Source organism: Podarcis gaigeae (assembly GCF_964106915.1).
Source record: "Podarcis gaigeae genome assembly, chromosome: 1".
Classification (NCBI taxonomy): Eukaryota; Metazoa; Chordata; class Lepidosauria; order Squamata; family Lacertidae; genus Podarcis; species Podarcis gaigeae.
Window position 1 is genome coordinate 132977938 of NC_139678.1, and position 20405 is coordinate 132998342.

At 44.5% G+C, this 20405-nt stretch overlaps 1 protein-coding gene across 2 annotated transcripts; it reads right to left on the reverse strand.

The window, feature by feature from the left end:
• Nucleotides 1–129: 129 nt before the first annotated feature.
• RAB17 (RAB17, member RAS oncogene family) lies at nt 130–12958 on the reverse strand. Of its 2 annotated transcripts, XM_083714890.1 has the most exons (6): nt 12809–12958; nt 8370–8547; nt 4895–5046; nt 3486–3611; nt 2684–2777; nt 134–900 (listed from the first exon to the last, which is right to left on the reverse strand). In XM_083714890.1, exons 2-6 carry the CDS (start codon nt 8542–8544, stop codon nt 776–778), a joined length of 672 nt encoding a protein of 223 aa, XP_083571016.1. In that variant the 5' UTR covers nt 8545–8547; nt 12809–12958; the 3' UTR covers nt 134–775. The 2 variants fall into 2 exon arrangements, with proteins under 2 accessions (XP_083571017.1, XP_083571016.1); XM_083714891.1 differs by lacking the exon at nt 12809–12958 and having other exon boundaries at nt 130–900; nt 8370–8567.
• Nucleotides 12959–20405: the final 7447 nt, after the last annotated feature.

Below are 20405 nucleotides of genomic sequence, written 5' to 3' on the forward strand. Positions count from 1 at the left end.
TTGTTTATACAGCTGTGTTCTTGTTGTGCATTTGCTCAACAGCTCAAGTTAATGCATTTTAGAAATGCTCCCTTGGAGAAAGAAGAAAAGAGGGGTTGGGATCCCGTTTCAAACTGACTACACAGAAACCAATTCCTTCAGTGGGAAGCAGGAGACTAGACAGGATAGACCGCTACTTTGGTCTGATCTGGCAGGGATCTTCTCCTATTCTTATGAAATGACACAATGCTATTTTTTCCTCTTCTGTTTATTCTCTTTATTACATTTGGATACCAAAGAAAAACTATACTATTGAAAGCTTTTACAAATAATTTGGAAATGTGTGTTGTTTTTATGATGTTAGCTGCTCTGAGCCCGGCCTCAGCCAGGGAGGGCGGGATACAAATAAAATTTTATTACAGTGGTACCTTGGGTTACAGACGCTTCAGGTTACAGACTCCGCTAACCCAGAAATAGTACCTCAGGTTAAGAACTGATGAGAACAGAAATTAGCTAAAGTTAAGGTTAAGGTTAAGAACAGTTTCAGGTTAAGAACAGTTTCAGGTTAAGAACGGACCTCCAGAACAAATTAGGTTCTTAACCCGAGGTACCACTGTATTATTATTATTATTATTATTATTATTATTATTATTATTATTATTAAAACTTTTTAATGTCTTCTCACTGTAAAAAGGAATGAGGTAGGCACATAAAGCAGAGCAAATCCTCCGGCTTGGAGGAGCAGGCTTCCATTTTTTACTGCAGCAGCAACCCCAGCCACACAGAACAACTAATCTCAAATGGCTTGGCAGCATTTCGTTTGGGGAAAACTTGTTTCTCGCAGATCAACACGTGATTTCTTCCATTGTGTTGATTGAAATGTCTTCTCTCTCTCTTGTTCTTGTTTTAACAATTCGTGAGCTTTGTGAGGAAGGGAGAAATGGTTATTTTTCTGTGAAATATAAAATTTACAGCCTTAATTAACAGTGCAAGTTTTTACTTATCTGCTTGCATGGAATAACAATTGTCCATGTGCAGCTGTTTCCTCCACCACATGACCAGTTGGTGAGCCTGAACCTGTTTCTGGGTTTCAGAAAGAGTAATGTGATGTCTCTGACTCTTGAAGATCAAACAGTGGCCTTCAGATGCCCCCTGCCCTTTAAAGGCTAGAAGCGGCAGCTAGAATGGTCATGGAGTTGATGGCCAAATAATAGATCATTGGCCCAGTTTGCAAGACACAGTAAACCATAGTTAAGAACAAAACTTGGGTTCCATAGGTGGCCTTTTGGGAGAGAAACAAACCAGGTGGATGGCATGAGAGGCTAGACTATTGCATTTACCAACAAGGCAGCAGCAGCAGCAGCAGCAGCAGGACCTGGGAGAATGGGAGTGACTGCAGTTTCATCCCTGCGCATCAGCATGCTGCTCAACCACCTAAAACAAACTGGGTGATTGTTTTGCAAACGCGGCTATTATTCTGGAGCAATGATGTTAAACGGTGTGGACATAGAAAGTGGCTTTTCTCATCTATGCAAGAGTCATTTTACAGCCTCCAGCTCCACCTGCTACAATTGTTTCTTACCACTCTTATATGTTGAAGAGAAAGCAGGTGATGTGCTTTGATGGCTGAAGCAGACATAAGATAAAGTGAGAACGTGGAACAATTTCTACAGTTGTGCTCTCAGATCACCTTCAGAAGCACTCTGTCTTGCATGCAAGCAAACTGAGCACGGGCTCAAGGCCTTTAGTCTTTCCCTCATCCAGCAGGCAGCAGCAACAGGAACCAAGGATGGAAGAGTCAAGGCTGAACACCATTCTCAACTACACAACTTTCAGAAGACATCTGAAGGCAGCCCAGTATTGGGAAGTTTTTTATGTTTGACATTTTATTACGTTCCCAGCCTGCACTCAGTTCTCACCTGTGGCTCCTAGAAGCTGTCAGGAGGCAACAGTGACCACATCCCAGGAAATGGCTCCAACAGGACAGCTAAACCAGGTGAGGGCAACCAATAGGTCTCAAACCCTTATTGAGTTAGGGACTTGTCTATCCCCTGCATGCAAAGACACGCTCTGGTGGATGGAGAGGACGAGACCAAGCGTGGGTCTAATGGTCAAGAGGGTACTTTCTGCACATTCTGTAGAGGGAAGTGAGGGGTAGATGGGACCTGTCAACCTGGGAAGGTAGCCCATCTAGGAGAAGGAAAACTCCAACCTCTGCTGCCTTATGGGATATCTTCAGGAGAAGAAAAGGCTAAATAGCAAACCCTACACAAATCCAGACTGGAGTCACTAAGATGGTTGGATGGTGCCTTGTACGCCTCTTTCTGACAACTCCTGCAGCCAAGTTGCTCCCAAACATCTTGCTCTGCTTTCCTTTGGACCCCATCAGCGAGGCCAAGACAGGGGTCTTGTCATCTAGGCAGCCCAGGACCTCTAGGCACACGGCCCAAACTTGTGCCCCAGGAGGTCACTTCAGTGCTGCTAACACAGCAGTTTTGACAACACCCCCCAAGATGCACTCCATTGTCTCTTGAGACATATGGACGCCAACAACGAAACAAGATTAGTACTTGAAAATGAAACAGATTTTACGTTGGGTATTCAATCATGAGAGAAGCAGAAGAGCATAAATCAGAAGGCAGGCAAAATTTTGAGAGACAAGAGAGCACCTTTTGTTAAATGTTAACTGTGTAAATTAACTTACCCAGAGACACGAAGAGTTCTGTCACTTGGTAATTAGATTTTGCAGAGGTTTCCATGTACTGCAGGTTCTTGGTTTGTGCAAAATCCTTTGCCTCCTGGAGAAACAACATATCTATGATTTCAAGGAAGTAGACTGTGTGTGTGTGTGTGTGTGTGTGTGTGTGTGTGTGTATACAGATATATAGATTCTTATATAATCCTATAACACACCCTCTACGCAACTCAAGGTGAGTTTCTTTCTTATTTATTTATTTATTTATTTATTTGCCTTCTTGAGTTAAGCGAGAGTGGTGGTTTATGTGTTTATTATTAAAAGGCACAAATTTGACCTGGAGAGCCAAATGAATCCCACCAACCATCTATGATTCCTGCATTGCAGCAGGTTGGACTAGATGATCCTCGTAACCCTTCCAACTCTGCAATTCTACGATTCTGTGATGGGCTGCCACATACATGAGAAACTCCAAAACAGCTATGTGAGACTGAGTGTTTCAGCAGATGAATGAGAATACAGTCGTACCTCGGGTTGCATATGCTTCAGGTTACAGACTCCGCTAACCCAGAAATATTACCTCGGGTTAAGAACTTTGCTTCAGGATGAGAACAGAAATCGTGCAGCGGCAGCAGGAGGCCCCATTAGCTAAAGTGGTGCTTCAGGTTAAGAACAGTTTCAGGTTAAGAATGGACCTCCGGAACGAATTAAGTTCTTAGCCCGAGGTACCACTGTATATGTATGAGAGGGAGAAGGGGAGAAGGCCTACGTTTGTAAAAGTCATTGGCCTAAATACAAGAATAACGTCTACCTGTAATGTGACCTCCCGTTCAGCAGAAAGGTCCAGTTTATTGCCAACCAAAGCTATAATTATTTCATCAGGAAGGAATTCTTTCTCCAGTTCTGCCAGCCACACTTTTGCTTTCTCCAAACTTTCCTGAAAAGACAACTTATATGTAAATAACTGATATACAAGCAATAATGGAGCTATAATTTCTTAAGAGAAATTAGGTTCTGTATTAGTGTGCAAAATGTGTCATGTGCAACCAAACAACATTTAAAAAATGTGCTTAGTAATGAAGGATGGGGTTATACTCCCTCTGAAGGAGCAGCTATGTAGCTTGGGGGTCCTCCTGAATCCTTTGCTGTTGCTTGAGGCTCAGGTGACCTCGGTGGCACTGAGTGCCTTCCATCAGCTTCAGCTGGTGGCCCAGCTACGCCCCTATCTGGACAGGGATAGCCTAACTACTGTTGTCTATGCTCTGGTAACTCCAAGGTTAGATTACTGCGTCATGCGGAGGGCAGCCCTTGAAGACTGTTCAGAAACTCCAGCTAGTGCAGAATTCAACGGCCAGGTTGCTCACCAGGGCAAGAAGGTTTGGTCAACTGCACTGGCTGCCAGTTAGCTTCTGGGCCCAATTCAAAGTGCTGGGTTTGACCTATAAAGCCTTAAACAGCTCACAGCTGCAATTCCTCAAGGGCAGTCTCTCCCCATATAAACTGACCTGGACTTTGCAATCATCATCTGGGGCCTTTCGTTGTGTGCCTCCCCCATAAGAGGTCCAGAAGATGGCAACACAGGAATGGGCCTTCTCTAGAGTGGCTCCCCATTTGTGGAATGCTCTCCCCAGGCTATGATTCTATGAACAGTTCCATACTGCTAGCAGCCTCTTCCATACATCTCCACAAGTTAACGGGCTATTTGAGACAAAGTTTTGGTAATGAAAGCTGTTCATTTAGAGAGGGCTCCTGGAACAGAACTGAAGGGCAAAGACCATCAGAGGCCACAGCCTTACTTTGCATAAAAATTCACAATTCTCCACAATGTCATCATATTCAGCAAGTTTGACATCCTTCATTTTAAGATGTTTTCTTTGTCAGTAACACTTTCGTGTCTGATTCATACATTATTGTGTGTGACAACATCAGCCTGGTTAACTTTTCTAGGAGATTTTGATTTACGCTGCTTTGATATTGTGATTGTTCCAACATGCTCCCAAATTGTCCTGGTTTAAGCCACTTTTAAAAAGGTTTTCCAGGACTTGAAGGTACAAAAATGCACCAGAGCAACCTTTTCATACAAATATAGAAAAATATGACAACTTCTCCTTGAAAAATAAAGCACCAGTTGGAAATTATGCCAAATTACACATTCAGAAATGGTGAAATGGGAAAAGGGAAGAGGGAAGGGAAGGCCTACGCAGAGCATTCCTGCCTTACCTTCCTCGTTATATCATAAACCAGAACAGCAGCATTCGCTGCTCTGTAATAGAGATGGCAGACACTATGGTACTTCTCTTGGCCTGCAGTGTCCCAGATCTCAAGCTTAATTGTGGTGTTATCCAAACTTAGAACCTGCGTGAAGAAGGAACCTAAAAGCAAAAGAGAAATGAATCGCTTTCCAGTAGAAGCTGCAGACACAATGGAGATTAGATTTTTGTTAACTAGCTGGCCTTACTGGCCGTAAACCAAACCATGGCTTTGCACAAATGCACAAGTGTGAGGGCTCTAAGAAAAGAGATCACAGCTGCTGTGTTCCTTCCCGGGTCCTCCCACTGCTGAACTGCCACGAGCAAAGTCTCGCTTGGCTTGAGATGTTGTCTGAGCCCAGACTCTTGGCTTGTTTTGCTCCAGACAAACCGTGCAGAGTAAACCTAAGAACAACCTTCGGTTACTAGACCAGTTATTGTTTGGCTGGAGTGAGACAAGCTGCAAGCCCAGGGTTGAATGACATGCTAAGCCAAAACATGGTTTAATGGAGGGAGGAGGGAGGAGGGCAGCAACGGCCAGGGCCCTGCCCACTGGCATGAGTGCCCTAGACCAAGGCTTGGCTCAGGGCATCTTGCTAACCAAGCCTCTTAGAACATTTGATCAGCCTATATAGATATGACTTTTTATAAGTCAACCGCTTAGCCAATTAATAAATACAACAACAATCTTTATTACAGTCCAGAGACCCAACAAGTCGTTACAAAGCAATACACAATTCATACAGCCTACCTCCAGGTTAAACAAGCATTTTGTTCAGAATATAGGGATCATTGGTTCTGGCAACCACCAATAAAAACTTTGCCACTGCTAATGTTCTAGCATTAGTCCGGTCTTCCAATAGGAACCTGACATAGTGATTTTCCCGGGAAAGTTACCAGCAAGGGTAGTATCAGTTCAGCCCTGGTTTGCTCATATTTTGCACAGTGCAACAAAATATTTTATGGAAATATGTTTTAATAAATAAAATAATAAATATGTTTTAATAAATAAAGCTATAAATAAAGTCATAAAACTATCAGTGTGTGAGAGAGAGAGTGCAGGGATTGCCTCTTTCAGGATGAGAACTGCTTCAGCCATGTGTACATCAATGGAAAACAATGTTCAGGTCTATTGTTTTTTTCTCATATCCAAATAAATGTGATCAACTGATTTGCACTTCTATCAACTTCCAGACTCACAAAGCAGCTTCAGTAATGTTCTATATTAATCTTTTCCTACTCAAAAGTCAAAATATGGAACTTTGATGTGCAAGTAAGGTTCTGCACCTGCCCAGGCATTGCTTTCTTTTAAAATAACAAGGTGTGCCGTGCTGGGTGGGGAGCCTTCTTGGTGCCGGCCAGATGCAGAGGGCCCTGTCCACTGGCCAGTCGTCAGGGATGATGGGAATTGCATGTAGTCCATCTGGAAGGCACCAGGTTGGGGAAGCCATCCCTGTTAAAAATGAAGTGGTAATAGACTATGCATCCATTCAGATTACAGGTGACTTTAATTGTACAACATGCCACCTGTCACCTGCATTCCCAAGGTGCACAAGAGTGCAGAAATCATTGCGAAGTGCTGGAAGACACAAGATCTACCCACTCTGGAAGAATGGCAGATGAAGGTGATAGACTATATGGGACTAGCAGAAATGACTGGCAGAATCCGAGACCAGGGAAAAGAGTCGGTGGAAGAAGATGGGAAGAAATTCAAGGACTATCTACAGAAACATTGTAAAATTAATGAATGTTAGAATGATGTTGGACAGAAATTAAGTGGTTCCCAGCTGTAATGTTTAAGAGAATATAAAAAAAAGGTTGAGAAATAAGTTATAATTAATGGTGAGGATTTGCTGAGCTAACAACTTGAATTGGAATACAAAAAGGGGAGGCGTGAGGAGGTCTGGGAAATAAGTTAAAAGAAAATAAGCAATTGAAATTTTATGTGTTTTTAATTGTTTTTAGTTTTGTATTTTTGTACTTTTGTTATTTTTTGTTATTTTTTGTTTTTGTACTATTTTTGAAAATGCTAATAAATATTCTTTTTTTTTAAAAAAAGAAATCAATTGTTATATCAGTATATCAACCCATCATATAGCTGAGAACCAAAGTCACTATAATGTTGCCCTTCTCAATGCATGAGTCTGTTCAGTGCTTCTGGCACTGCTGTTTCCCATTCCTGCACATAAGCCACTTTCCCAAGTCTCCTTCCTCAACAGCCCTACCTAGTTTGTTGCTTCCTTGCACATAAAATCCCAGAGTTGTGAAGTTGGAAGTGATCGTGAGTATCATCTAGTTCAACCCCCTGCAATGCTTCCCTCAGCCTCTGTCTATCACTTCTTTAACCCTGAACTATTTTGAAAGCATGTGAACTCTGCCACAATCACTTCCACATCCACTTCATTTCCTGGCAATTGGCTGATAAATACTGGGAAGGGCAACTCTGGGCCCCTCTCAATGTCCTCATGATGCTTTGCAGGGAGGGGGCCCACGTGGTCCCACTTTCAAAATTGCTTGTGTATGTGACATTAACATATGAGAGTGCTGGAGGTGAAATAGTTAAACAGGTTGCCCAATCAGAACCCAGGGGGTGGAGTCAGAGGGACTATAAAACCAGCTCTGGGAGGGGCGAAGGGGAGAATTTGGCTGCTTGGAGTGGGAGTGAATTGGGATAGAGTCTGTGGGTAGGTGGAGTTAGTGTAGCGAAATAAGCCGAGTCATGAACAGTTAGGAGCTAGGAAGACAAGTAAATATCTGAGAGGTGGTTTAGTGAGTGAGAGCAGGTAGCGGAAGTTATAGGTCTGGATAGGCACCCCATGATTGTAATTGACCGATACCATTTATGAAACCATACGCTTCTTAAACTGCAATAAATAAACAGAAGTTTATGTTCCAATTTAACCCTGACTGGACTCAGTATTGTACCAGGTAGGGCCTGGGTGGTGGCAGCGAGAAATAAAGTGGTGGCACAGGGAACAATAGACGGTGAAACGTCTAGGGACCCCGTGTGATCGCCACAGCTTCTACAAATACACAGACACACCAAGAGGTTCTTCTGTGTCTTCTGGCCACGTTCTTCACCTCCTCATCTGCTGCACTTCAGCAGCTGGGGGGGTGGATAGATGTCAATTAGCCATGCCCCCCCCATCACATGATGATGTTCAAGTTGTGCACTGTGTTGCTTTTATCACTGGGGGTCACTCTGTCACTACAGTTGTAAGGAAAGAGATAGTGCTCCATCCCTCTAGGGTGTTCTGTGCATGGTTGCCATGGAGACAATATTTCATAATAAAAATAGCTGAGGCTCTGCCAAAGCAGTTCCTCAGCCAAATGTTCGTGACTTGCATCCTTGGCCTTATTCTGAGTAATTTGTAGCATGTCGGCTAATGCAAAAGGCAGGGCACCTTCGGCCAGCGTTGGGGTCCTACTCAGCACCATTCACTTACAGCCCACAGTAGGCAGAGAATCCCGGAAGTCCTTCTTCACATAACGATAGGCTAGGCTTGACTTTCCTACAGCCGTGCTTCCCAGAAGAACCACTTTGAAAATGTAAGAATCTTTTAGGGAGGGGACATAAAGGTAGGGAGTGGCCTCCTTGTTCTGCACCCTTCTCTGAGCCATGTCCTGGAGAGGAAAAGGAAAAGGAAAGGGAATGATTTGGCAGCAACAGAGGCTCTGGAACTGAGAGAAAGAGGAGATGAAGCCTCACAACTATGCGGCAGTAAATGGAACACTTTGCCGTTGGATAATGACATTTCTCAACCTTTGCACCAAGTACAGTGGTACCTCGGGTTAAGAACTTAATTCGTTCTGGAGGTCTGTTCTTAACCTGAAACTGTTCTTAACCTGAGGTACCACTTTAGCTAATGGGACCTCCCACTGCTGCCGCTGTGCGATTTCTGTTCTCATCCTGAAGCAAAGTTCTTAACCCGAGGAACTATTTCTGGGTTATCGGAGTCTGTAACCTGAAGCATCTGTAACCTGAAGCGTCTGTAACCTGAGGTACCACTGTAGTTTCTTTCAGGTGTATTTTTTGCCTCTGAAGAATGCATTATCAAAATGCATGGAGTTTTTTATATTCCACAATTAAGTTTTCCACATGTGGGCACACATCACACCTCTTTGTTCTGAGTGTTGGCATGCAACCAAGGAAACGGGGGCAACTGGCAGGCCCCCAGCTGGCTTCAGCCCACCGGACGGTGTGCCGGGCAATCTTGAGTCCTTGGTGCAGCATCTGCGACCTGAGCTTCAGAACCTAGGGCACGCTACTCTGCAGAATAAAAGCTACACAACAGAAGTGGCTACTCTGCAGAGTAAACGCTACACAACAGAAGTGGCTGTGTGAGCATATTTACAAGCAGTTTATTCAGGCCGAAAGGGAACATGTCTGATCTCCTTCATGTCCAAAGCAAGACAGCTAAAGCAAAAGCTATACACAAATGGAAGTTCCCAGCAAGCTGTGCTGGAGTGTAAACAGACATGTGACACGCAACAATCCACACGTCTGTTCTTAAGGTGGAATGGAATATCCCAACACTGAGAGGCACCATGAGGATGGAGTAAAGAAAAGGCCTATTCATGCAACCGATGACATTAAGTATCTCCTGATCAAATAACATAATGATCCAAAGTATGGTGTTACTTTTAAAATGCCATGTAAACTATGATTTCCGCAAATACATTTTTATCTTACTTTTTGATCAATATGATTTTCTTCCTGGAGTTCATGCACAGCTTCCTTGCCTCTCATGCCTACTTGGCTGAATAAAGTACACCCTCCCCCCGTTATGTTCCACCTTGGTTTGGGGACTCTTTCATTGAGTGCCTATTTACTTGCCTGTTCAAAGCACTTAGATAGTGACAGCTGCTAAAGTAAGTGTTATCAAGTTGAGGGGGTGCTAGTGTCCTTGTACCACTGCCAACAGTGTGTGACGTCAGATGAGCCCACAGCATCAGTGCCACTATCTCAACTGCTTGCCTTGCTGTCCTTGTGGAAGAAAATACCTCTGACCTGGACAGAGTGAAGCATCTCTTGAGGAAGCTGAGAGACTTGAGTGGGGACCCAGGGACTAGAGAATGGGTTGGGGAGGGGGAATGTCCACAGATCACAGGGCAAGAATAGAAGAAGCAAAAAACTGACATGGCTCTGAAAAGCTGCTAAATCTCAGCGGCTACAATGGAGAGGCAGATGGTGGCAGCTGCTACTGAAGGGGAATCACGTTTTTCTGGGATATCACACTTATTCCCAAATGCTGCAAATAACAGCACAGGTTATTCTTTTCACTTGTGCCCGGCCACTGTTCAGTCCTCCCCCCCTCCCCCCCGCTTTTGTGAGTGGCTGAGTGAAGGTGACAATAAGGGTCTCTTTCTTCAGCTTCAACAAGTTCACCTGAAGGATCACTTTTCTCACATATGCCCACTCACTGCTTCAGACTGCAGAAATAGTCCCTTTTCAAGAGCCACATACTGTTAATTCCACACTTGAAAGTAATCGAACCTTCAGCATGAAGCCGTTCACCTTCCTGCCACAGCAGTACCTATTTATCTACTCGCGCTGGTGTGCTTTCGAACTGCTTGGTTGGCAGGAGCTGGGACAGAGCAACGGGAGCTCACCCCGTTGCAGGGATTCAAATCACCAACCTTCCAATCGGCAAGCCCAAGAGGCTCAGTAGATTAGACCACAGCGCTACCTGCGTCCCTCTTTAATGCACCTGAACTTGGCCACCTCCACTCCACTTCAGCATTTGGACACATGCCTTTACAGGATGGTGCAGAAGAAATAAAAGGACAATTTTATCATACAAAGTACTACTTTTTTTTTTTTAAGGAATTGTTCAATCTCCATTCCGAATGCTTCAGAGGGTCACTTCTCCTGGAGCTTAAGCTAGCCTCCAAGTTTGCAACACAGCAATACTTAATAGGATGTAATCTTGCTGAAATTTGAGTCTGAGAAGTAGGAGGTCCAGCACCAGCACTTGGCACCCCAGGAATCCAGGAGGGCCCACCTCCCATGGTGCCTCCAAGCCACTATTTTAATTTCCTCAATGCTCAGAGTGGCACTATGCTGTGGGAAATTAAAATAGCAGCTCCCCAGTATGACTGATGTGCTGTTGTCACTGCCAGGTGACTGAGGGGGCCCCGTCAATATAAGGAGGGGGTCCCTCAGAGAATGAACAACTTCCATCCTGCTGGGGTGTGCACATCATAGTGAGCTCATCATTCTCTTTCCATCGAGATGAAGCAATCGTTCCTTCTCTTCCTGCCCACATATTCAAACATTTCTTAGAAACATTCTGCAATTATAATTCCTGGGAACTTTGCGTAGTCCACACAACTCAGCAGTGGACCTCAGCAGAGGTTGAGCCAAAAAAGTTGAGGCTATTGCTACAGGTCTGAGGTGAAGAGACTGGTAGTGTAATAGAGGTCTTGGGGCTGAGGAAATCCACCCGTTCAGAAGGTAAGGAGAGCCTTGCTGGAGGTGCCATCATGAGTCCTCTTTCTTCTGCTTCTGCTCATCCAGCTCCCAAGAGGAAGGACCACCAAGTCTACTTTTCTGCTGGGTCTTCCCCTTTCAGCAATCCCCTCAGCTACAACTGAGAAGAGAGGAGCTAGCCTAAAAGCAGGATGGAGGGGAAGGCCTGGAGAACATGACCCAAGAAGCAACTGCAGTCTGGGACACCTCAGTGGCATCCCAGCACTGGAGGAGAGAGCACCAGAAGCAAAGCAAGAGAGTAAGGAAAGGTAGCTCTGGGCCCATTGCATGTAGGCAGCTGGGGAAGCCTGGGAGGAGCACAACCTGTTGCACTGCCAGGATTGCAATCCTGCACAAGCCACACAACTTGCCAACATACAACAATGACAGGGAAGTGGGAGGCATTATTTATCCCAGGCTAACCCTGGGCCAATCCCCAAAGTGGTAAAACTGCCCTATTTAGTAACAATACTGCTTAGCATTTATTACATGTTTGAAGCATATATCTTTTTACAAGCTTTAAAAAGGACCGTGATTGCATTGCCTCCCATACTGCAAACAGGAAGTTGGGCTAACTGAGTTCAGGTCAGAGGGGAGATTTAAGCGAGAACTTCCTGAACTGTAGCTGAGAGGGCTGTCCAGTGGGATCCTTGCACAACAGACCCACTACCCCACCCCCCAAAAAAGGTTTTGTGATAAAGAAAGTGACAGGAAAATGCACAATAAAGTGCAAGACACTTCCTTGATGCGATGTCCTCTAACCTCCCCACAACAAATGCAAATGAATGCTCAGGACACAACCAACATCATCTAATCTCCCTGCAAACAAATCAGGATGAATTATTAATGAACAGGTTACCAAGAAGGGCCCTTAGTCTTTAGCTGTTTGATCCTATGGCTATTTATTTGCCCAAAAGGAAATGTTATTGAATTTAGTGGAACGGCAGTCCTTAGGAGTGCTACCCCAGATACAAATCAGCTAGATGAGATTGTAGTTTGGAGCACCTTTGGTTGTGGAAATGCTGTCCCATGTAGTAGTAGAATAACTATTTCTAATGTCTTTAATGGCTAAAGCTAATGCCTGACAGAAATTATCCACACTGGAAGCAAAATGGTTCCTCTTGCAAATTCACCGTGCAAGTCCGTATGGAGCCTGATTATCCCTTGCATTTTCCTGCTATTTTTCTAAATGATACAAGACCCATTTTACGTGAGGACTAATCTAACCAGTTTCTCTTTTAGCTGAACATTCACCCACCTCTCATCCAGGCTGTCCATATCAAAGCAAACAAACCATTCTGGTAGCTGCATGTCACAAGTTATATATTAGCAAGTCCCGTTCCTCTCATGGGTCACTGAGTAAGCGTTTTGCTGAGTTTCTTCTATCTTGGTGCTTCTCTCTGAAGATCTTACCTTTCCAGATGTTCCTGCTGTGTTCTCTCCTTTTCAAGATTTCTGCTCATTTACTTGGGGGTGCTGAGGTGGGAGAACGGGGAGCCTCGGCAGTGGCACAGCAAAAGCAAGACTCCTCCAGTCGGGGAAGGGCTCTTGTACTTTCCCAGTCGCCTGCTGCTTTTATCAGCAAGCTGACCCAGAGTTTAAGGTCCACTGATTTCCCTCTTGGACAGTCACCTTCAGAATTGCACTATAAAGAATGCAGAGCCATAAAACCTGATGATCCAGGTGAGTTGCAGTTGGCAGGGGGTGTTTCTCACAGGGTGGAGCCCTGCGCAACTCCATGAACCTCAAGGCAAAGCCTCTGCCTGATACCTGTTCCCAACTATTTCCCACAACTGATTTATAGACCACTTCCTGTTTGGGTTTTCCTTTTTTTAAAAAAAACTGCAAACACTAGAAATCCAGGGGATTAACCAGAACTACCTATTTATTTCATAGAATCATAGAGTTGGAAGAGACCACAAGGGCCATCGAGTCCAACCCCCTGCCAAGCAGGAAACACCATCAGAGCACTCCTGACATATTGTTGTCAAGCCTCTGCTTAAAAACCTCCAAAGAAGGAGACTCCACCACACTCCTTGGCAGCAAATTCCACTGTCGAACAGCTCTTACTGTCAGGAAGTTCTTCCTAATGTTTAGGTGGAATCTTCTTTCTTGTAGTTTGGATCCATTGCTCCGTGTCCGCTTCTCTGGAGCAGCAGAAAACAACCTTTCTCCCTCCTCTATGTGACATCCTTTTATATATTTGAACATGGCTATCATATCACCCCTTAACCTCCTCTTCTCCAGGCTAAACATGCCCAGCTCCCTTAGCCGTTCCTCATAAGGCATCGTTTCCAGGCCTTTGACCATTTTGGTTGCCCTCCTCTGGACACGTTCCAGTTTGTCCGTGTCCTTCTTGAACTGTGGTGCCCAGAACTGGACACAGTACTCCAGGTGAGGTCTGACCAGAGCAGAATACAGTGGCACTATTACTTCCCTTGATCTAGATGCTATACTCCTATTGATGCAGCCCAGAATTGCATTGACTTTTTTAGCTGCTGTGTCACACTGTTGGCTCATGTCAAGTTTGTGGTCAACCAAGACTCCTAGATCCTTTTCACATGTACTGCTCTCAAGCCAGGTGTCACCCATCTTGTATTTGTGCCTCTCATTTTTTTTGCCCAAGTGCAATACTTTACATTTCTCCCTGTTAAAATTCATCTTGTTTATTTTAAAAACAAAGAGAGTACCCTCATCATATTATCATACCACAACGTGGTGTTATGGGTCTTTGCAGTGACGTTGTAAGGGAGTTGATCCCAGACCCTAAATAAGCACACGAAAAGGCTTCCATGTGTTTTTGATTAAGCCTAGCTTTGTGTACCATTCAAGACCAGAGCACCTTTTATCTAGCTCCTCACCGTCTGATCTTACCTGGGCTACAGCCAGCCATTCCCCATGGCCTCCTCCTCCTGCAAGGAATGAGTCATTCTTGCTGTCTGCTGAAAGTGTTATGTTAGAAGCCACTTTCTGCAGCTGTGTCAGTCCACTGAGTGACAGAGTCTTGTGGCATCTTCAGAAATAACAAATGTTATGTGCAAGTTGTGATGGCGCCACTGTAAGACTCCACAAGACCCTTTGTTGATTATGAACCAAGTTTTGCCAAAACTTTTACCTGCCTAGTTTGTTCTAAAAGTCTTCAAGAAAACTTTTGATAATGCACATCAGATAGAAAAAAGGCAAGAAATGACATTCCAACTAAACATTAGGAAGAGCTTTCTGACGATAACAGCTGTCTGACAGTGGAACAAACTACCTTGGACAGCAGCAAACCTTCTTCATTGGGTTTTTTTTTAATTAAAAAAAGGTTGGCTGTCCATCTGTCATGGATGCTGTGATCCCTGCATTGCAGGAGTGGGACTAGATGTCCCTTGGGGTCCCTTCCAACTCCCCAGTTTTATGTCTCAGTGAAAGACAGTGAACATCCAATGGTCACCAGTCTCATGTATTGCACTCTCATTCTGCCTTAGCCGCTTGTTGCATGAAGAACAGGAAGGAAAATGCATTTCTACAATCCTAGGAGCCAACTCCTAGGGCCTGAGGTCCCTTTGACTTTCCCCAATAAAATATTTGAGGGGGCCACTCCCCAAGTTGACGGATATTGTCATTCAACTGAGGTGTGCGCACACCCTCATGTGATCAATTATCTGGGGGCAGGCCTTCATCTGCCCTACCCCCAATATTTTAGTCAAGTTGCCCCCCTGTCTACAATGGTCATTTCCAATCAAATACAAGCTCAAAAGCTAGCTTGAAAAAGCTGCTATCTTTTAAAAACAGCAACAGAAAATGCCAAATAGCAAAAGCTCTGGCAGATTGTTTTCGGATTGCAAAGAAAAGCCCCAGGTCCATCTCCTCAGCCCAGACACACTTGGCTTATCACTAATCTTGTTTCTTTCTCACTGAATGTATGGTTTTCCCAGCCTCCTTCTCCAGAATCTGTTCTGCTGTTAGCATGCAATCTGCAGCCTTGTGTAAAAACAGCACCTGAAGTTAGAGGCAAGGATTCTCCGGATCTTGTTTTGCGTAGTTTCATTGTGGTTTTCTTTTGTGGTGTCTTGTGATCCTGTCCTTTTGTGCCATTCCTCTGTTTATCAGAAGCCATATGTCTCATCCCACGGCTGAGTGTTGGGAGAGGGCGATTTGTCTATGGAATGAAATCTGTGGTGTGCATTTTAATTTCTTCCCTCTGTGCTGAATACTAATTCCCATGATGTCACACAAATGACATTGAGCGGTGCTAGGAGGCAGCCCGGCCTGTCTGTGCCAAGCTGCAGTTGCCTTTCCCAGCTACACCACAGCTGCACTCCCTCCTCCCCTGAAGGAATGACCTATATTTGGAGCTTTGAATTTTTGTCCTCTTCTGGAGCCAACTGCAGCCTGAGCAGAAGGAAGAATCGCAGAAAAGTGGCATTTCCTTCTCCTTTCAGTGGAGATCTTGGAGAAATGACACAATGCGCACAATCGTGGCATGCTGTGGTGTTGCAACATGTGCCCCACTATTACCCATTTCAAAATGACAGGTGCCATGAGGGGAAGATCTACAGAAGCTGCTTCTCGTGTTTTGTTTTAAAAAAATAATATTTATTGAGATTTCAAAAAATTACGAATAATAAAGAAAAAGAGAACAGAAAAACAGAAAAGTAAAAACAATTAAAAAAAACAAGTCAATCTTTCCATGTCTTATCTTTCATTTGCTTGTTTCCTTGACCTCCTCACACCTCCCTTTTTTGTATTCTAGTTCAATTAGCTATTTCAGCAAATCCTTTCCATCTTTGTTTTTATCTTAATAATTTATCTTAATATATTGTAACTTTACATTCTCACCCATTAACAATCCATTTTTACTTAATCCTTTATAACGTTACTGCTAAAACCACATACCTTCATTCCAGCATCCTTCTAACATTCCTTAATTTTACAATGTTTCTGTAAATATTCTTTAAATTTCTTCCAATCTTCTTCTACCGACTCTTCTCCCTGGTCTCAGATTCTGCCAGTCATTTCCACCAGTTCTATGTAGTCCATCACCTTCATCTGCCTTCTCGTGTTTGTTTTTAATACTACAGCAGATCTTGCATGGGGAGTCCACCATTCGTCCACTGGGTACTTTCTTTTGTGCCGACAGTGTGTAGCATGATGAATTTCAGAAATGGACGTGCTCAGATTATAAATTAGCTGAAAGCCAATTCAAGTCACATGGCAACTGTGCTGGGTTCTGGATTCTCACCTCTTGACCACCCAGTTGGTTTTTACTGCAAGCCTGGTAAACTGAGCTCTGGATTTCAAGGGCTTTATCAAGGCTGTAGTATCAAGGACCCCATGGGCGAATCCTGACCCACTAGCCTCCGTGTTTGCTCTGCCATCTAAGCAAGTGCTCTCTTGGATGGCGACATTGACTCAGAGCCTCCTGCCTTTTCCCGGTGGGTTCTTTGGATCTCGGGCCCAGCCTGGCTTTGACTGAAAATCTGCTTCTGGCTCATTTTGACTGATAACCCTCTCTGGAGAGCCAGCGTGGTGTAGTGGTTAAGAGAGGTGGACTCGTAATCTGGGGAATCGGGTTCGCTTCCCCGCTCCTCCACATGCAGCTGCTGGGTGACCTTGGGCTAGTCACACTTCTCTGAAGTCTCTCAGCCTCACTCACCTCACAGAGTGCTTGTTGTGGGGGAGGAAGGGAAAGGAGAATGTTAGCCGTTTTGAGACTCCTTCGGGTAGTGATAAAGCGGGATATCAAATCCAAACTCTTCTTCTTCTTCTTCTCCCCTGGGTCCTGCACCTGTAACATGGAGCTAGTTATGCTAGAGGTTAATTTTTTATAATGTAGTGCAGATCTGGGAGACTGTTGGCCTTCCAGATGTTGTTAGACTCAACAATGCCACCAGCCCCAGCCAGCAACATCTGGAGGGCAAAAGGTTCCAGAGCCCGGGCACAGTGAGTAACAAAAGCAGGACTGGCTAAAGAGCAGGCCCAGATGTTTCTAAAGGCTGTCAGCACATCGTTCTCGAAGTTCAAAAAAATGTTCAGACCTGACAAGCTGCAAGGGGGAGATGCTCTCTCTCTCTCTCTCTCTCTCTCTCTCTCTCTCTCTCTCTCTCAATAAATGATCTCCTGTATCTTTAACAGGCGCAGAAAATCAGTAGGTGCAGCCTTGCCCATCAATGTGTTGTCAGAGGCACAGCTTTCTAGGCTTGGCTCCATGCGAAATTCCAGTCCCTGTCCAAGCACTGTTTTCTCTTTTTTTGCCTTGCTGCTTTCCCCAGGAAAACCTGCTCTTTAATGCTGAACTGGGGCAAATGGCAATCCAGGTTTTCTGCAGAACTGTTTTCAGCAATGAAGAAAGGGTTTTCGCAGGAAAGTACCAGGGCAAAAACCAAACAAAGCAAAAACCCACCGACACTCGGACATGGAGCTGTAAAGCCTGAACCTGTGACTAGAAATGCCGCATGAAAGGAAATCTGGATGAGCCCTCAGAGTGATTTTTGGAAGATGTAGCCCTGCATATAAGTGGAGCTTAGACCAGCAAGTTAGATAACAAACTTCTTCATTTATATATTTGGGTGTTTTTCCCGTAAATCTGTTTCATGGAAATGGCATATTATTTATTTTATTTCATAAAAACATATACATCGCTTGATTCTAAAACCTCATAGTGGTTTACAAAGATAAAGCTGTAAAATCAAGAAAAAATCACAACCCAAACCTAATTTAAAGCATACCAAAGTTACAATACTAAAACAGATTAAAGTTATTTCAACTTTCTAAGCATCTGGGTAAAGGTAAAGGTAAAGGTACCCCTGACCATTAGGTCCGGTCGTGAATGACTCTGGGGTTGCGGCGCTCATCTCACTTTATTGGCCAAGGGAGCCAGCGTACAGCTTCCGGGTCGTGTGGCCAGCATGACTAAGCCGCTTCTGGCGAACCAGAGCAGCGCACGGAAACGCCATTTACCTTCCCGCTGGAGCGGTACCTATTTATCTACTTGCACTTTGATGTGCTTTCGAACTGCTTTGTTGGCAGGAAGAGGGACCGAGCAACGGGAGCTCACCCTATCGCAGGGATTCGAACCGCCAACCTTCTGATCGGCAAGCCCTAGGCTCTGTCGTTTAGACCACAGCGCCACCCACATCCCCAAGCATTTGGGTAGACTTCTCTACCCAAAGTCTCCCAAACAGGAGTGTTTGGGGCAGACACCAGAAACAGTACTGTGTAACTGCCCGCTTGATCTCAATAGGCAGGGAGTTCCAAGGGGCAGGTACTGCCACACTAAATGCCATTTCCCCCATTAAACTTACTGAACCCCAAAGCTATTATTTGCCTCACCAAAGAAATCTTACAGATTCAGAATTTCATCATTAGGTAAATCGCAACCTGGGGTGAATTCAACAAGGAAAATGAGAATGAGTTAAACACTCCTTCCCATGATTCATGGTCCTGATTCAAATCACGTTTCTACTACAGTTTTTTTCTTTAAAAAAAAAACCACTGAGACCCCTCTGCTGGGTCTCCTGGGTCACATCTAGTTTGGTCCTCGGGATGATTGTGAACCAGCAATCTTCTTAATTTCCATGTGGAAGGATCTAGAGGGAGAACTGAGGCAGGAATAATCATCAGCATAAAAAATAATTAATTTAACAAACATACTATTAGATACCCAAAGTTGTCAGCTTGGAAGTCTTTTAACTCGAGCTCATTTTGCCAAGTGGACAGTGTCTCCGTTTATTAGGTTCCCTGCCAGGGGGGATGTCAGATCTGCTCATGTGGGCACAGAGCTTTTCTCAGCTCATTTCTGCAGAGACTGTGATGACTTCACCTCTCTCATTTCCTATTATGTCTTCTTTGCTTTTCAGAATGAGAGCATCCTTTCTTTGTGCCTTCCCGTAGGTATGTCTACATAAAAGGGGTATTTTGTTTTTGTTTTTCGCTTGCTGTGTATAGAGATTTACTTAGTTCTCTAAGAATGCTTTTTAAAAAAAAAAAAAGGAAACAACAAATAATATGCATTCATGACATGAGCGCACAGCAGTTGAATTGGTTTTTCTTGCCTCAGCTGTGCCTAGGAGGGGATGTGACATTATTGAAGTCTGGTCTTTGAGGCTGATGTGTTCTGATGGCTTGTTCACTGGGACATTAAAATCATTGCCTCTGTCTGTGTGAAATACACAGCAAGGAGAGGGATGGGAACACAGGTCAGAAAAGGATTGTTTGCCCTCCTTTTGTGGTATAGGAAGTCACACAGAGAGCTCGGGCGTGCTGCCTCTTCCAATGTCACCCCTTCTACTGAGCTATAAGACTATGGCAAAATGGGACTATTTGTATTTGGGGATTCAGTGACAAGGATCCAAAGAGTTCCTTTAGGAACACCCAAGGGCTGGTGTAAGCCCAGTGGGATTTTGAGTCCTTTTCCTTCAACACCAGCCCGCCCTTGCTTTCACTGGCCACAAGGCATAGCAGTGGAGCTTAAGAAACAAAAGTTCAAAGCCTCATTGCACATAGAATTTCAATTGCTGGCCAGTATCTTCTTGATGCATAAATAGTGTTTCACAGCCAAGCTGAGACTAAAGAATACAGAATTAGAGGAGAGACCACAACACACACACTGTCAAGCATCAAAATTGGTTGCAGGAATGATCAATGCATTTGTATTGTTCATAACTTGATGTGCAAAACTGAAAGCTGAACAACCTCACTGTACTAAACTCCAGCATAGGTAAAGGTAAAGGGACCCCTGACCGTTAGGTCCAGTCGCGGACGACTCTGGGGTTGCGGCGCCCATCTCGCTTTACTGGCCAAGGGAGCCAGCATACAGCTTCCAGATCATGTGGCCAGCATGACTAAGCTGCTTCTGGCGAACCAGAGCAGTGCGCGGAAACGCCGTTGACCTTCCCGTCAGAGTGGTACCTATTTATCTACTTGCACTTTTATATGCTTTCAAACTGCTAGGTTGGCAGGAGCAGGGACCGCGCAACAGGAGCTCACCCCGTTGCGGGGATTCGAACCGCCGACCTTCTGATCG

Coding starts and splice junctions, on each gene's coding strand:
- RAB17 (XM_083714891.1), bottom strand. CDS start 8,544: ATGGCTCAGAGAAGGGTGCAGAACAAGGAGGCCACTCCCTACCTTTAT. Junction 5,047..8,369: donor TTCTCTGCCTACTGTGGGCT/GTAAGTGAATGG, acceptor TTTTGCTTTTAG/GTTCCTTCTTCACGCAGGTT. Junction 2,778..3,485: donor AACGGGAGGTCACATTACAG/GTAGACGTTATT, acceptor TTGTTTCTCCAG/GAGGCAAAGGATTTTGCACA.